At 41.4% G+C, this 13,582-nt stretch overlaps 1 protein-coding gene across 1 annotated transcript in view; it reads right to left on the bottom strand.

The window, feature by feature from the left end:
* Positions 1 to 276: 276 nt before the first annotated feature.
* LOC120985705 (very long-chain acyl-CoA synthetase-like) overlaps positions 277 to 13,582 on the bottom strand; it is a 91,830-nt gene continuing 78,524 nt past the window's right edge. The window contains exons 7-10 of the mRNA XM_040413803.1: positions 9,773 to 9,971; positions 7,036 to 7,133; positions 2,246 to 2,376; positions 277 to 953 (exon numbers count right to left, since the gene is read on the bottom strand). Coding sequence (XP_040269737.1) covers positions 777 to 953; positions 2,246 to 2,376; positions 7,036 to 7,133; positions 9,773 to 9,971 — 605 coding nt within the window. The 3' untranslated portion in view covers positions 277 to 776. The remainder of the gene's footprint in view (positions 954 to 2,245; positions 2,377 to 7,035; positions 7,134 to 9,772; positions 9,972 to 13,582) is intronic.

Raw genomic sequence — 13,582 nt, 5'->3', positions numbered from 1 at the left:
CAGTGAATCCCTAGGAGAGCTGCTCCGATGGATTCATCTGTAGCCCCTATCTTTACTATCCTAACAGTTTATAAACATGACCTGTCAGGGAACTAGATAAAGGATACAAATTAAGCAGCTCTCTAACAGATTTTCCTAAGGAGAAGGAACAGTGAGTAAGTGCAGTGAAACATCATAGAAGAAAGGCTGTTAATTTTTTTTTAATTAAGACCAATTAAACATAAATTAATAAAAGTAGTAATAATAATAATAAAAAAGGATCAAGTGAAAATCATGTCCCCTTAGATTATGTATTTTAATTTTTTTTCACAAATTTTCTTAATACCTGCCAATATTGTTAGTGATATCAATTAATGATGTACATCGTTTTTGCTTGGCTTATATTGAATTAAGAAATTTAGTAAATTAATACAGGGAAACGTGATACAAAAAAAAAAAAAATAAGCCTTTAAGCTTCCTAATGTTTTAACTTCATGTGGACACACCATACAGTATATGAACAATAATACATAATGTGAACTTATAATTTATTAATGTCATCCTATGTTTCTTTCAATCAGACATACTGAAATGTCCTGTTTTGTCCAGTCTGCGGTTTCATTTTTATTTATTAAATTTTTTGCAGTAAGTTAATGTGATTATGATGCAAATATTCAATGTGATAAATCGGAGCTGGGAACACGTTTAATCTAAACTGTGATCAATAGTAGCATTGGGGCATTCTTCGATGTAAGAAATTCCATGTAAAAAATATTGATTCTTGGTATGTGTCCACATTAAAGTTTCAATTTGTTTTCCAGAATTGAATTGTAAATGTGGGGATCCATTGGTTTGTATTGTTTTTTGCTCTCATCTAAGAAGTACAATGCATCTTTAACAGTGAGTGGATTAAAGCCCTCTTTGACTAGTTCCACTTTGCGCTGCTTGTAGGTTCCAGTAACTTCAATATTGTCCTGTAAATGTAAAGAATACTTACTGAGACATTACAGTTCTAATAGATACTTCCATTATGTGACTGGTATAAAATGGAAAAAATAATGTTTCGGTCTGAAATAAACCATAAAGTCAAGGTTGACAACCAGTATGGTTGCACTTCTTGCAAACCAGCCGCTGCACCTGAACAAATAAATTACCAATATAAAAAAAAATAAAAAAAGTAAGTTAGGAAAACATTTCTACCAAACTTGGTCTGCTGTTCTAACTTCAAATTTATTGACCGGTTTTACACAGATGCCTGCAGCTGCCAAGCGCACATGCCACAGGTCAGCCACTTTCATAGGTATAAATATGCTGACACATGCCCTTTAGGGTCCATTCACACGTCCGTTTATTCTTTCCTGATCTGTTCCGTTTTTTGCTGAACAGATCTGGACCCATTCATTTTCAATGGGTCCTGGAAAAAAACGGACAGCTCAATGTCTGATTTTTTTCAGGACCCATTGAAAATGAATGGGTCCAGATCTGTTCAGCAAAAAACGGAACAGATCCGGAAAGAAACAACGGACGTGTGAATGGACCCTTAAAGCTTACTGCCTCAGGCTTTATGCTTCTCTATGCAACAGCTGTTCCCTCTCTACTTTAATTGACAGGGCCAGGCAGTGAAAACCTGATCATGACTGGCCCTGACAATCAAAGTGGAGAGGGCATAGCAGTTGCAGAGAGAGCAGAGCCTCTAAGTGTGATGGTAAAGCCCCAGTTGTTCCTAGAGGCTCATTTGCATATATTGAAACATCATTTTACTCAGCAATGCGAGTCAGCCAGTAGCATAGGTACAAATCTACTGAAAGATGCCCTTTAAAGCTCACGGCCTCAGGCTTTGGGCCTGTCACGTCCCACAATCATATCTTGGCATAAATGTTAGATATTATGAAATGGTCTGTAGACTAATGGTCTATTATAGCTGGCCTCGTTTAAACTGTATGACTTGTGTCCAGGTTATTGATTGCATCAATAGACGTTCTGCATTTATTTGAACATTCATGATCCTCTACCCCTGGTATCTGCCATTGAGGAATGGTTGGGTAGTCTCCATACACATTAGATTGTCAGACAACGAATAGAAGTTGGCAGAACTGCTGATTTTGACAGAATTGTCTATGAAAAGTTTTAGTGCATGAATTTTCAAATATTTGGAATAATATACTTAGAATATACGATATTGCTATAAAAAAAAAAGATCATGGACTGATTTGTTTAAACCAAGATGTAAAAAGAGAAGTGATGGCTTAATAAAGATAAAAATTACCTGTATTCTCACAAAACGAGGTTGGGCATAGTTGGGTAAATAATCTGTCACAGTTTTGTACAGTTTGACCCCATCAAATGATTCGCCTTGCTTAAGTTTGACGGATACCATTCCAATTCTTCCTTCATGATCTAAAAAGGAGAAAAGTCACAGCAAATTCTACCGTTTTCAACTGAGTATATACTTACAATTATACTCCGCAAAAGCTACATCTCAGCAATATACAGTACATGTGCACTGAGGCCAGTGTTTGACTGCAGTGGTCACGTGGAGTATACGAACACATCATTGCTACAGTCAAACAAACAAAGCCTAGCAGGGATAAATACGGGAGTATGCATTCTTTTATTATTTTATCCAATTGTTGGCTGGGAGGGAATTATTTTCTATAAGATGTGTGACACAGTGAGAGGTTTGGTCTGGGAAAACAGGTATTTTCCTCTCGGTATGTGCTGCTGGGCTGATTTACAGCCAGGTGAGGTCAAATACCGGACCGAACTTTAAATGTGGTCACAAGAACGTTGAACATGACATCCTCGCTGCAGGCCCAGCTAGGACTGGAGCAGTGGAACATTTATCATGTTATCATATACAACCCCCTGTTGTTCTCTGCTCCTCCAAACTCCTCCAATAAAAGGGTGTTTCCTGTTCATCTATTAGCCAGCGTAAAGAATAGCTACAACGGGTGTCTTCACATCTGTGCATAATACAGACAGTCCATTTTATAAGAATTCATTACCAATTTGGCAAGGAAATTTGCTTCTTTTAGATTGCAGATGGCTGTTGAGAGACAGCAGCAGAGACCTTGTGACAACATTTAGTATCAGTGAATCCTTCTAAAAAAGGGATTGAAAAGCAGATAACCCCTTAAAATTCTATTTTTTTAATAATTTTGGCAGGTCTGCATTTTACTGTTTATTGGCTGGCTGCACCTTTAAGAACTGATGACTTTTATGCTAACCAAATACAAGAAAACAGTCAGGCAAACCCGTGTTTTATTCGGATCAGACAATATTCAGATATGGCTCCTGACTTTAGACTTAGGAGGAAAGAGGAATCAGGTATGTATCAACATATCTTTAACCCCTTTTTCCCCTTGGAGACAAGCTTCTGGCAGAAGGGGGGGGGGGGGGGGTTTGGCAGTGGCTCTTTCTCCTCTTCCTTTTGAAATTGGCATGCATCCTCCGATGAGAAGAGATGTTTATGGAGGAGTTAAGATTAAAGAAGAACTCCCGCAAAAAAAATTATATTCTGACCTGCTAGAAAGGTACATGATGTAAACTGTAGTGAATGTCATTTTCTTACCAGTGACTGTATTTGTGAGTTATAACCTCACTTCTGCTTCTCATCTGTGTCATGTGACCAGCAATCAGACTCTCCAACTGACACAGCATCTTATGTGTGGACAGGAAGTCAGTTTCTCTATATATTCCTATGGGAGCCTCACTCTCAGTCTCATAGGAATGAATAGAGAAGTAAGTGACTTCCTGTCCTGTGTCAGTTGGAGATCAGAGAGTTGGTCACATGACATAGCTAGGGTTGATAACTCACAAATACAGTCACTGATGAGAAGATTACATTCACTACAGATTACATCATGCACCTTTCTAACAGGTCAGAGAATAACATTTTTTTGCGGGGGTTCTACTTTAACAGCTGTCCGCTGGGTAAATGTTCAGCACGAGAGTGATCCCATGGCCGGTTTAAAATGAACCTGTCACCATGAAAATACTGTGCAATCTGCAGGAGGAGCTGAGCATACTGATACATAGTTTTATAGGAAAAGATTCAGTAAGACATGTAATTTTTAATTTAACCCCTTAATGACCCTTTTTCAGTATTTTCTTTTCCATGTTTAAGCACTCATAACGTTTTTTCATTGAAATGCCAATTTTTATGCAAGAGAATTTGCAGCTTTTGGTAGTGTATCAACAGGAATTGTCATCACTGGTGCTATTTCGCAATGCAAACTGATAGTGCTGCAACAAACTGTCGGTACCGCAACCGACTAAAATAATTGCAATATAAAAAACAGTATTGTTTCTGCGCAAACTATCAAATATAAACTGTCTTTTAATTGGCTCCTGTTGAGATTCCACCACATCCAATATTCCCCTATACGAATAGTGCAGTTGGTTCGTGATATCATTCACTCCTACCTTCGTTTCTCCCGGGGTCTGTTCCTTCGATAGTCCAGCTGTGGGGAAAGCTCCAATGGCTTGGCTCAATCCTGGAGTCCTTTAGAGGCAGTTTAGTTCTTTCTTTCAGATAGAAGCGTGCCCCGGTCGGCAGCACGCCTCCTGTTTGATGCTCGCGCTCCGATATGGAGCGGGGTGACATCACCTAAGCACAGCTACGAAAGCTGAAATGGGAAAAGAAATCCTATTCGTATAGGGGAATATTGGATTTGGTGAAATCTCAACAGGAGCCAATTAAGAGATGGTTTACATTTGATAGTTTGCACAGAAACAATACTATTTTTATACAGCTTTTGGTAGTGTTTGAGGGTACTTATGCTTTGTAGTTTATACACATTTTTTGCATTACAAATATAGAAACTGCATTTTTGACCATACATTTTTCACCATATTGTTTACACTGTACATGCAGTATTTCACACTAAATAACATGTTAAATGTTCTAAGCTGTTAAAGTTTTTTTGGTTGTTTGGATACCTAATAAGTGTAGTTTTTTCTTTTATGAAAATACCCACAATAAAATGTATTTTCTGAAAAATAATCACTTATTTATTATTCTTTTGAAAGCTTTTTTTATTGAAAATGTTTATTACATTTTTTATAATCCCATTAAGGAATTACTCTTTTACAAAATGAGTTTCTCTCTATCTCACAGGCTGCGGTTAGGACAATACTAGTGTTCCCTAACAACAGGATTACTGAAGTTACATACAATACTGGTGGTGTCCTTTCAAGGGCCATAGGGCTGACTTCAGAGGGCTTACCTAGCCTCCGATCAGATTACTGGAACTCAGACGGGGGAAATTCCCATTTGATCATGCTGTGGTCACAGACTCTGGTAATCAAAGGGTAAACAGTTGGGACTGGAGCTACCTCTGATCCTGGCTGCAGAGAAAAAGGCTGCTCTAAGAAGCGGAGCTGTTAGTGACAGTCCATTCATAGATCAGGAGTACTCACAGAAGTGCTCTGCTCTCTCTAAAACAGCAATGCCAAGAGATAGTGGGTGGTTCTTAAGGGGTTAAACCTCTGCTCTTTTTATGCTTAGGGGTCATGTGGAGTACCCCACAGGACTACTGCAAAGGGCTAATTATTGCCAAAGGGGATATTTATTGTTGCCAAGGTAAATGTGATTCATTGTTGAAGCACTTTATGTACTGTGTGATCCTAACAGTAATGTATGGGCAGCATATGGTTAATTTTGGCAGACTGTTTAGGTTGCCAGGGTGATGGACTTCACCATGTGAAGACGACACTGATATACTTTGGAACCGTGCCTTTTGCTGCTCTTTATACTACTACAACTCCTATAATTGGTTCACTAAAGAAACATTTTATTCACTAATCACTACCAACAGGCCTGTTTATTGACTTAACCGTCCATCCGCTGGCTACTACATTTGCCCTCCTACCTTAAATCCTGCCATCTGTTTACCATCAAAGGGCACCCCAACTACAACCAGGCAGGAGCCCCTTTACCAGAGCGTGCCTGAAGGGAAGATAAAATGTGCCATCCAGTCATTGCACGGCACTAGGCAGTGCTAAAGTGGAGATTGCCACAGGGAACTATGAGTACTACTACCTGTCTCAGGGCCACAGTCACCACTCCCACATTTACCACTGCACCTCCCATGTGGCTGGCAGCACTACTCAATGATGGCCTTCCCTGTATACTTAGTCATACAGAGCTAGCTGGCAATCATTGAGTGGTACCACCCACATGACTCCTAAGCATGAAAAGAACAGAGACTTATTGTATAAATTACAAGTTTTGCGGAATCTTTTTTCCATAAAATGATATATCAATCTGCTCAGCTTCACCTGCTGAATAACATGCTGCCTCCAGATAAAGGTGCATTTCATGGTGACAAGTTCCCTTTAAGGAGGACCTTTCATGGGTCTAGACATTATGAAATAAGTAGGGGGTTGTGTAGGGCATAGTGCAGGCATGTAAGATCGCTTACTAGTGAGTCTGTCCGGCTCTCCGTTCCCCCGCTGTGCCACCCTTTTACTTTTCCAACCTGGTATGGAAAGGAATATCATCGGTACAGGGAGGAGGAGACTGCACGGTCCAATCACAGCGGAGAGCGTCACAGCCAGGGAGGAAAAAAAACTCCCCTTCTCCCTGGCTGTGACGCTCTCCGCTGTGATTGGACCGCGCTACAGCCAGGGAGAAGGAGACGCCCATTGAGAAACAGGGCATTCTCCTCCTCCCTGTACCGCTGATATTCCTTTCCATACCAGGCGGGAAAAGTAAAAGGGTGGCACAGCGGGGGAACGGAGGCCAGACAGACACACTAGTAAGTGATCTTTCATCCCTACTTATTTAATAATGTTTGGAACCATTAAAGGTCCTCCTTAAGTGACTAAAGGATTAGTCCTGTAAAGTTGTTGAAATCATCCATACATTTTTAAGATTTTAGGACTAGTTTCTCATTGTGAAAATAAGTTTTTATATATTGTCACATCCAAGGAATAGGAATGCGTAAATGCGAGAGGATGGTTTAATTAAATGTTGTGTCAGTTTCTCCTTCATAGACTGTGGGTAACTGGTAATAAAGCATAAAGTAAGTAAACTACAAGTTCACTACTTACAAGGCACTGGAACTCCGTACACGTTGGCTTCTTCGATGAAGTCAGTCATCCCTACTATATCTGCTACTTCTGTAGTTGCTACGTTTTCACCTTTCCAACTGCAAAAGAATGACATAGTATGAACAGCCTTTACATTAGCATTACATCAAGAAAAGTTGATGAATGTCTCATCCATGTAGAAGTTTTTTTTACAAATGAAATCATGACAACAATGTGTATAAAATCTCACTCTTAAGAAGCAAGATTAATTTTTGGGGTTTTCTTGCGACAAATGGAGAGGTTAAAAGTTTGAAGACAAAACACATAGTTCATTTATCATGCCATTTGCTCCAGAATTTTGTCAAGAAAAAAAATTTCAAATTGTGGGGCACAACTTTTTACGTAATTCTTGACATTTCTGAAAATGGGTTGGAAAGTGGGCATGATTAGCTATGTTGAACAGCAGATTTAGCAATAGCAAATTTAAAAAAAGTTGCATTCTTACTCCATTAGAGGTTGTTACACAAAACATTTTCCAAAGAGGTGAGAAAAGAGATGCGACTAATCTATTAAGAGGTATTTGCTTCTTAACAAATTAGGTGCATCTTACTCTAGTGCAGAGAGCTCAATACTGGAGTATGGTAATGCCAGTCTTGATAAATCTCCTCCAATATGCACTGTTGGATAAATTTGGAGCAAATTACGGAAACACAGGCTCAAGAAATACTGAGGTTTGTGTACTAAAATTGGCATTTTACATGTCGGTCTTAGTAAAAACTCCAACGGAGGAAGATTCAATCAATTTATTAAGAGGTGCAAGGCTCTTAATATATTTGTCGAATCTTCTACTGCCCACATGCCAGAAATGAACTCTACTCCATTCAGGAATTGGTGCACATGTTAAATGAGTGAGACCGAGGTGCTAGGCCTGCCCACACCATGCCTATTTTTTGGGGAAAACGTGGCAAGGGTGTCGTAAAAGCTAAAAAGTTGAAAATTTTGTTGCAAACTGGCACATGTGACGACATTTTTGACTTCTACAACTTTCTGGCGTAGCGCTATAGCAACTGACCACACGCTGACATAAAAATCTCTCCCAGAGGTTAATTATGTCCCTGGTGCAGAGGAGGTCGTTTTTCATTGTATGCTCTTCCTGCAGGTTTGTTCATATGCATTCATAGCTCTCTATAGATGTATCCCACATCCCATATCTTATACAGGCTATCTGCATATAGGTAAACCATGCTTCCATTTGGGCTTATATCCCTGTTATAAACCTGATCCATGCTCGGCTCAGCTGTAGGGGTGAGGGGAGGAAGCTGCTGCCAGAAATGCCAAATCCTAAAGGAGGCCCCATATACATTAGATGGTCGGCCAAATCTGCTCAAATCGTACAGTTTGGCCGACATAGATCTACCGTGTATGGCCAGCTTCAGTTTACGTATGGAATGAAATAGTTTCTATGCAGAAATGAGCATCATGCATGTTCTAATGTAACGTGTCCCTCACACACATGTATTATGCAGCTGTCTTTTGTGTCTGCTACTGTTGTTAAGCAGCTGCATAGCTCAGGTGTTAGGTATTCTACAATTTCCACTAATAACAGGGTCACTTGGCGGAAAATACAATTTGGAAAATGTCCCAGCTATTTAATCCGGTCCACAGGGTGCATTCAGGCCGCTGGAAGAATAGATTCTGATAAATCGGATACTCTGCATTATATCCCAAACCTATACTTGATATAAAACATTCATATTGCTTAAGGAATTAGGCTTTACTGTAAATAGTTTTATTATTTCTGCTCCATTTCCCTAAAGCCAGGGGCCACTTTCATACGGTCAGTATTTGTACGCCAAAGCCAGGAGTGCATCCAAAACACAGAAGAGATGCCAATCTTTACATTACACTGTTCCTCTGCAGGCTCCACTCCTGGGTTGGGCTCATAAATGCTGACCATCTAATGTGTATGGAGCCTCCTGACTTCTTCTTGATGGAAAATGTTGGGGGAAAGAAGGATCGAACTGTTGGATTTCCATGTGCTCAACCATTTTTATCTCGGGGGAGATAAACCACCAAAGTTTTTTTTTTTTTGCAGTAGCCTTCTCAGCCAAACTGATATTACTGAATATTACGGGATTTTCTGGGAATTCAATATTGATGGCCTAACCTCAGGATAGGTGATCAACATCAGAAGATATATGAGTGTTAGCACACCCACCCAATCAGCTGTTTGAAGAGACTGCAGTGCTTAGACAAGTGTTGTGGCTTCTTCATAGTATACCAGGCATAGCGCCACACATTGTATAGTGGCTGTTCTTGGTATTGCAGCTCAGTCCTATTCACTTGAACCGGACGGACTGAACCACCCAAACTCCATGTGGCCAACAGATGTGATTTTGCAGGCCCAAGAAAAGACCACAGCAGCAGCGTCGCCCCTTCCAACAACTCATCAGCAGGAGTTCCCGGAAGCCAAGATGCCCACCAATAAGATATTGATAACCTATCCTAAGGACTGGTGGTCAACACTCCGTTAACTTTCATGCGGATGTGTTTTCTGTCACGCGGTCACCACAGGATTTCTTCCTCTCTCACCTACCCCTTGCAGTCAGTCACAGTGATGGAAGCCCCTACTTTTCCTCCTGTTGTGCAGTGACCCACTTGATCAAATCTTGCCTGTATATTGCAAAACTACACCACTGACCACAGCTATTCTACAAATGGAGCTTTCACTCTTGCAAGAAACTGGCTGCCACCTTACCGAAACGTGTCTCCAACTCGATCCTGGAAAAAAATAAAACCTTGTTTGTCCATTATTAACAAATCTCCTGTATTAAAATACAGATCGCCCTTTTTAAACACATTTCGCAGTCTCTTCTTCTCAGTCAGTGACTCATCTCCTGCGTATCCCGCAAAAGGATTGGTTACTGTAATTTTGGATATTAGCAAACCAGCCTCTCCTGAAAATGAGCAGTAAGGAACAGAGCAATGTGTAAGCAGAGTAGTCGCATGTAAAATGGCAATTATCAGTTTATAGGTCAATTAATAAACATTTTGATCAAAACTATGCTTTGTGTGTAAAGCTTCTATCCAGACCTATGTAAATTTAAACCCTATAGGGTCTGTGCATGTGGCTGTAATATTGTTCTGCACAGAATCTAGTGCGAGGAGCCGTATTGGATCTGTCCTGTGAGAGCAAGAAAGTACTTCTCAAGGCAAGCTTTAAAGGGGCTGTCCCATCTCCATTTATGGCCACGATGACAGGGGTGTTGCTTAGTCAAAACATTGGGGACTTCAGCCCCGGATGTTTTGTCCTGGGCCCTGAATGTGCTGGCTACCAGCTATACAAGTGTATGGTTGTCCTCAGGATGGTGATACAGTTGAATTATTGTGACGGGACACATAAGCCAATTGCTCTCTGCTCTGCCATCCTTTCTTATAGGCACAGTATGGTACTGTTATTTCGTAAGTATTGGGGAGCACAGTATTAGAGCTCATGCACAGGAACGTAAGGGCTCCTTACCTGTGCTGTATGGCCACCAGCCATGTGAACTCCGTGCTGCGGATGTCCTATCTTTTGCAGTGCAGAGGCACGGATCTGAAAGCCCACAAAAGCACTTCAGAGTGTTTCTGTGGGCTTCCGATTTGCGCCTCTGCTCTGGAAAAGATAGGGCATGCCCTATCTTTTGCAGTATCTTGTGGATTGCTTACCTATTCAAGTCAATGGGTCCACATCTGCAGCATGGAGTGCACACAGCCAATGCCCGTATATTGCGGACCTGCCGTTTGCAGTCCATAATACGGACTACGGAGCACTTAAATTTGTTATCCTGCTGCTACCCCGGGCTCAGATACACAATGTTGGGGCACCAGGAGGGGGAGGATGATGAAAAAGTGAGGAACTTAAAGGGGTATTCCCATCTCAGACAATATGGGGATATCGCTGGAACCCGCACCTACGAGAACGAAGCAGGGAGTGCTGTGGCGGGAGGACCCCGGGGTCCGTCAACTACCAAGCGCTGCTCCTATAGAAGTGAATGGGAGCGCACCGCGCATGCGCGGCCCATGCTACCATTCATTTCTATGGGGCAGACGGAAATAGCCGAGCCAGTGCTCGGTTATTTTCGGCGGCCCCATAGAAATGAATGGAGGGCAGCTGCGCATGTGCAGTGCGCCCTCCGTTCATTTCCCCGCTCCGTTCTCATTTTAGGTGCGGGTCCCAGCGGTGGGACCTGCACCTATCAGACAATGGGGGCACATCCTAGCGATATGCCCCTATTGTCTGAGATTGAAAACCCCCCTTTAAGGTGTCTGTGGTAAATTCTGCAGAAACGAGACGCGGCTGAAAGAAGTTGTCATGTGTGGTCTGGATCAAACGGAGAAGGTAAGGGAAGACAATGTCTACATCAGAGAGACATTACTAGATGTAAGAGGTATATACAGTCATGTGAAAAAATTAGGACACCCTTTGAAAGCATGTGGTTTTTTGTAACATTTTTAATAAATGGTTATTTCATCTCCGTTTCAACAATACAGAGAGATTAAAGTAATCCGACTAAACAAAGAAAACTGAAGAAAAGTCTTTTCAAGATCTTCTGTAAATGTCATTCTACAAAAATGCCTATTCTAACTGAGGAAAAAGATAGGACACCCTTGCCCCTAATAGCGAGTGTTACCTCCTTTGGCTGAAATAACTGCAGTGAGACGGTTCTTGTAGCCATCTACCAGTCTTCGACATCGGTCTGAGGAAATTTTACCCCACTCCTCAATGCAGAACTTTTTCAGCTGTGAGATGTTTGAGGGGTTTCTTGCACGTACAGCCCTTTTCAAGTCACCCCACAGCATCTCAATGGGATTCAAATCTGGACTTTGACTTGGCCATTCCAGGACTCTCCATTTCTTCTTTTTCAGCCAATCTTTGGTTGATTTACTAGTATGTTTTGGGTCATTGTCATGTTGCATGGTCCAGTTCCGCTTCAGCTTTAATTTTCTAACTGATGGTCTCACATGTTCTTCAAGCACCTTCTGATACACAGTAGAATTCATCGTGGATTCTATGATGGTGAGCTGACCAGGTCCTGCTGCAGCAAAGCAGCCCCAAACCATGACACTTCCACCTCCATGCTTCACAGTTGGTATGAGGTTCTTTTCTTGGAATGCTGTGTTTGGTTTACGCCAAACATGTCCTCTGCTGTTGTGTCCAAATAATTCAATTTTGGACTCATCTGTCCAAAGAACATTATTCCAGAAGTCCTGGTCTTTGTCAACTTTATCGCTGGCAAATGTCAGTCTGGCCTCGATGTTTCTCTTGGAAAGCAAAGGTTTCCTCCTTGCACACCTCCCATGCAAGTTAAACTTGTACAGTCTCTTTCTGATTGTAGAGGCATGTACTTCTACATCAACAGTAGCCAGAGCCTGCTGTAGTTCTCGAGATGACACTTTAGGGTTTTTGGATACCTCTTTTAGCATCTTGCGGTCTGCTCTTGGGGTGAACTTGCTGGGGCGACCAGTCCTGGGCATGTTGGCAGTTGTTTTGAAAGCCCTCCACTTGTAGACTATCTTCCGGACAGTGGAATAGCTGATTTCAAAATCTTTTGAGATCTTTTTAAATCCCTTCCCAGACTCATAGGCTGCTACAATCTTTTTTCTGAAGTCCTCTGACAGCTCTTTTGCTCTCACCATGGTGCTCACTCTCACTTCAACAGTCAGGAGCACACCAAACTAAATGTCTGAGGTTTAAATAGGGCAAGCCTCATTCAACATGCAGAGTAACGATCTACTAATTATGTGCACCTGGTGTGATATACCTGTGTGAGATCTGAGCCAATTTAAGAGGGAATACATGTGAGGGTGTCCTATCTTTTTCCTCAGTTAGAATAGGCATTTTTGTAGAATGACATTTACAGAAGATCTTGAAAAGACTTTTCTTCAGTTTTCTTTGTTTAGTTGGATTACTTTAATCTCTCTGTATTGTTGAAACGGAGATGAAATAACCATTTATTAAAAATGTTACAAAAAACCACATGCTTTCAAAGGGTGTCCTAATTTTTTCACATGACTGTAGTTCTGTATTCTTGTATGTTTGGAATATAATATCCTTCCAAATATGTCTTTAGTCCTGGGGCATTGGTTTGAAAACTTAACACATATGCATTGGGACGTGGGCCTTCAATCTTTTGAGACCCTAGCAACACCCTTGCAAGATAAGAATAGCAGCAGTAAGTGTCGGCCGACGGTGGACTGACTTACGGAAACCTCCAAGCAGCTGGTTCTCCACTATTTCCATAACTCCAGGGAGCATTTGTAGCTTTCTGTACAGCGCTAACTGCGAAGCTCTAATTCAATACTGTGGGAGTTATAAAATACTGGAGCTCTGGCCGCTCTGCCATTTCCATAACTCTGCCTTTCTTGGCCAGTGCTTACTGCAGTTATTCTTATAGGAGCCATGAAAAGCTGAGATGGGTCAACTCCTTTAAAGCACTAAGTATTAGGCTCAGTTCAGACCTGAGCGTTCTGAAAGGAGCGCTCTATATGCGCGATTGTACGGGCGTTTACAATCGCGCATACAGAG

The sequence above is a fragment of the Bufo bufo genome, chromosome 1, assembly GCF_905171765.1.
Source record: "Bufo bufo chromosome 1, aBufBuf1.1, whole genome shotgun sequence".
NCBI classification, from domain to species: domain Eukaryota; kingdom Metazoa; phylum Chordata; class Amphibia; order Anura; family Bufonidae; genus Bufo; species Bufo bufo.
Note: the sequence above shows the minus strand (reverse complement) of the source record. Positions and strands in the feature narration are given on the sequence as shown.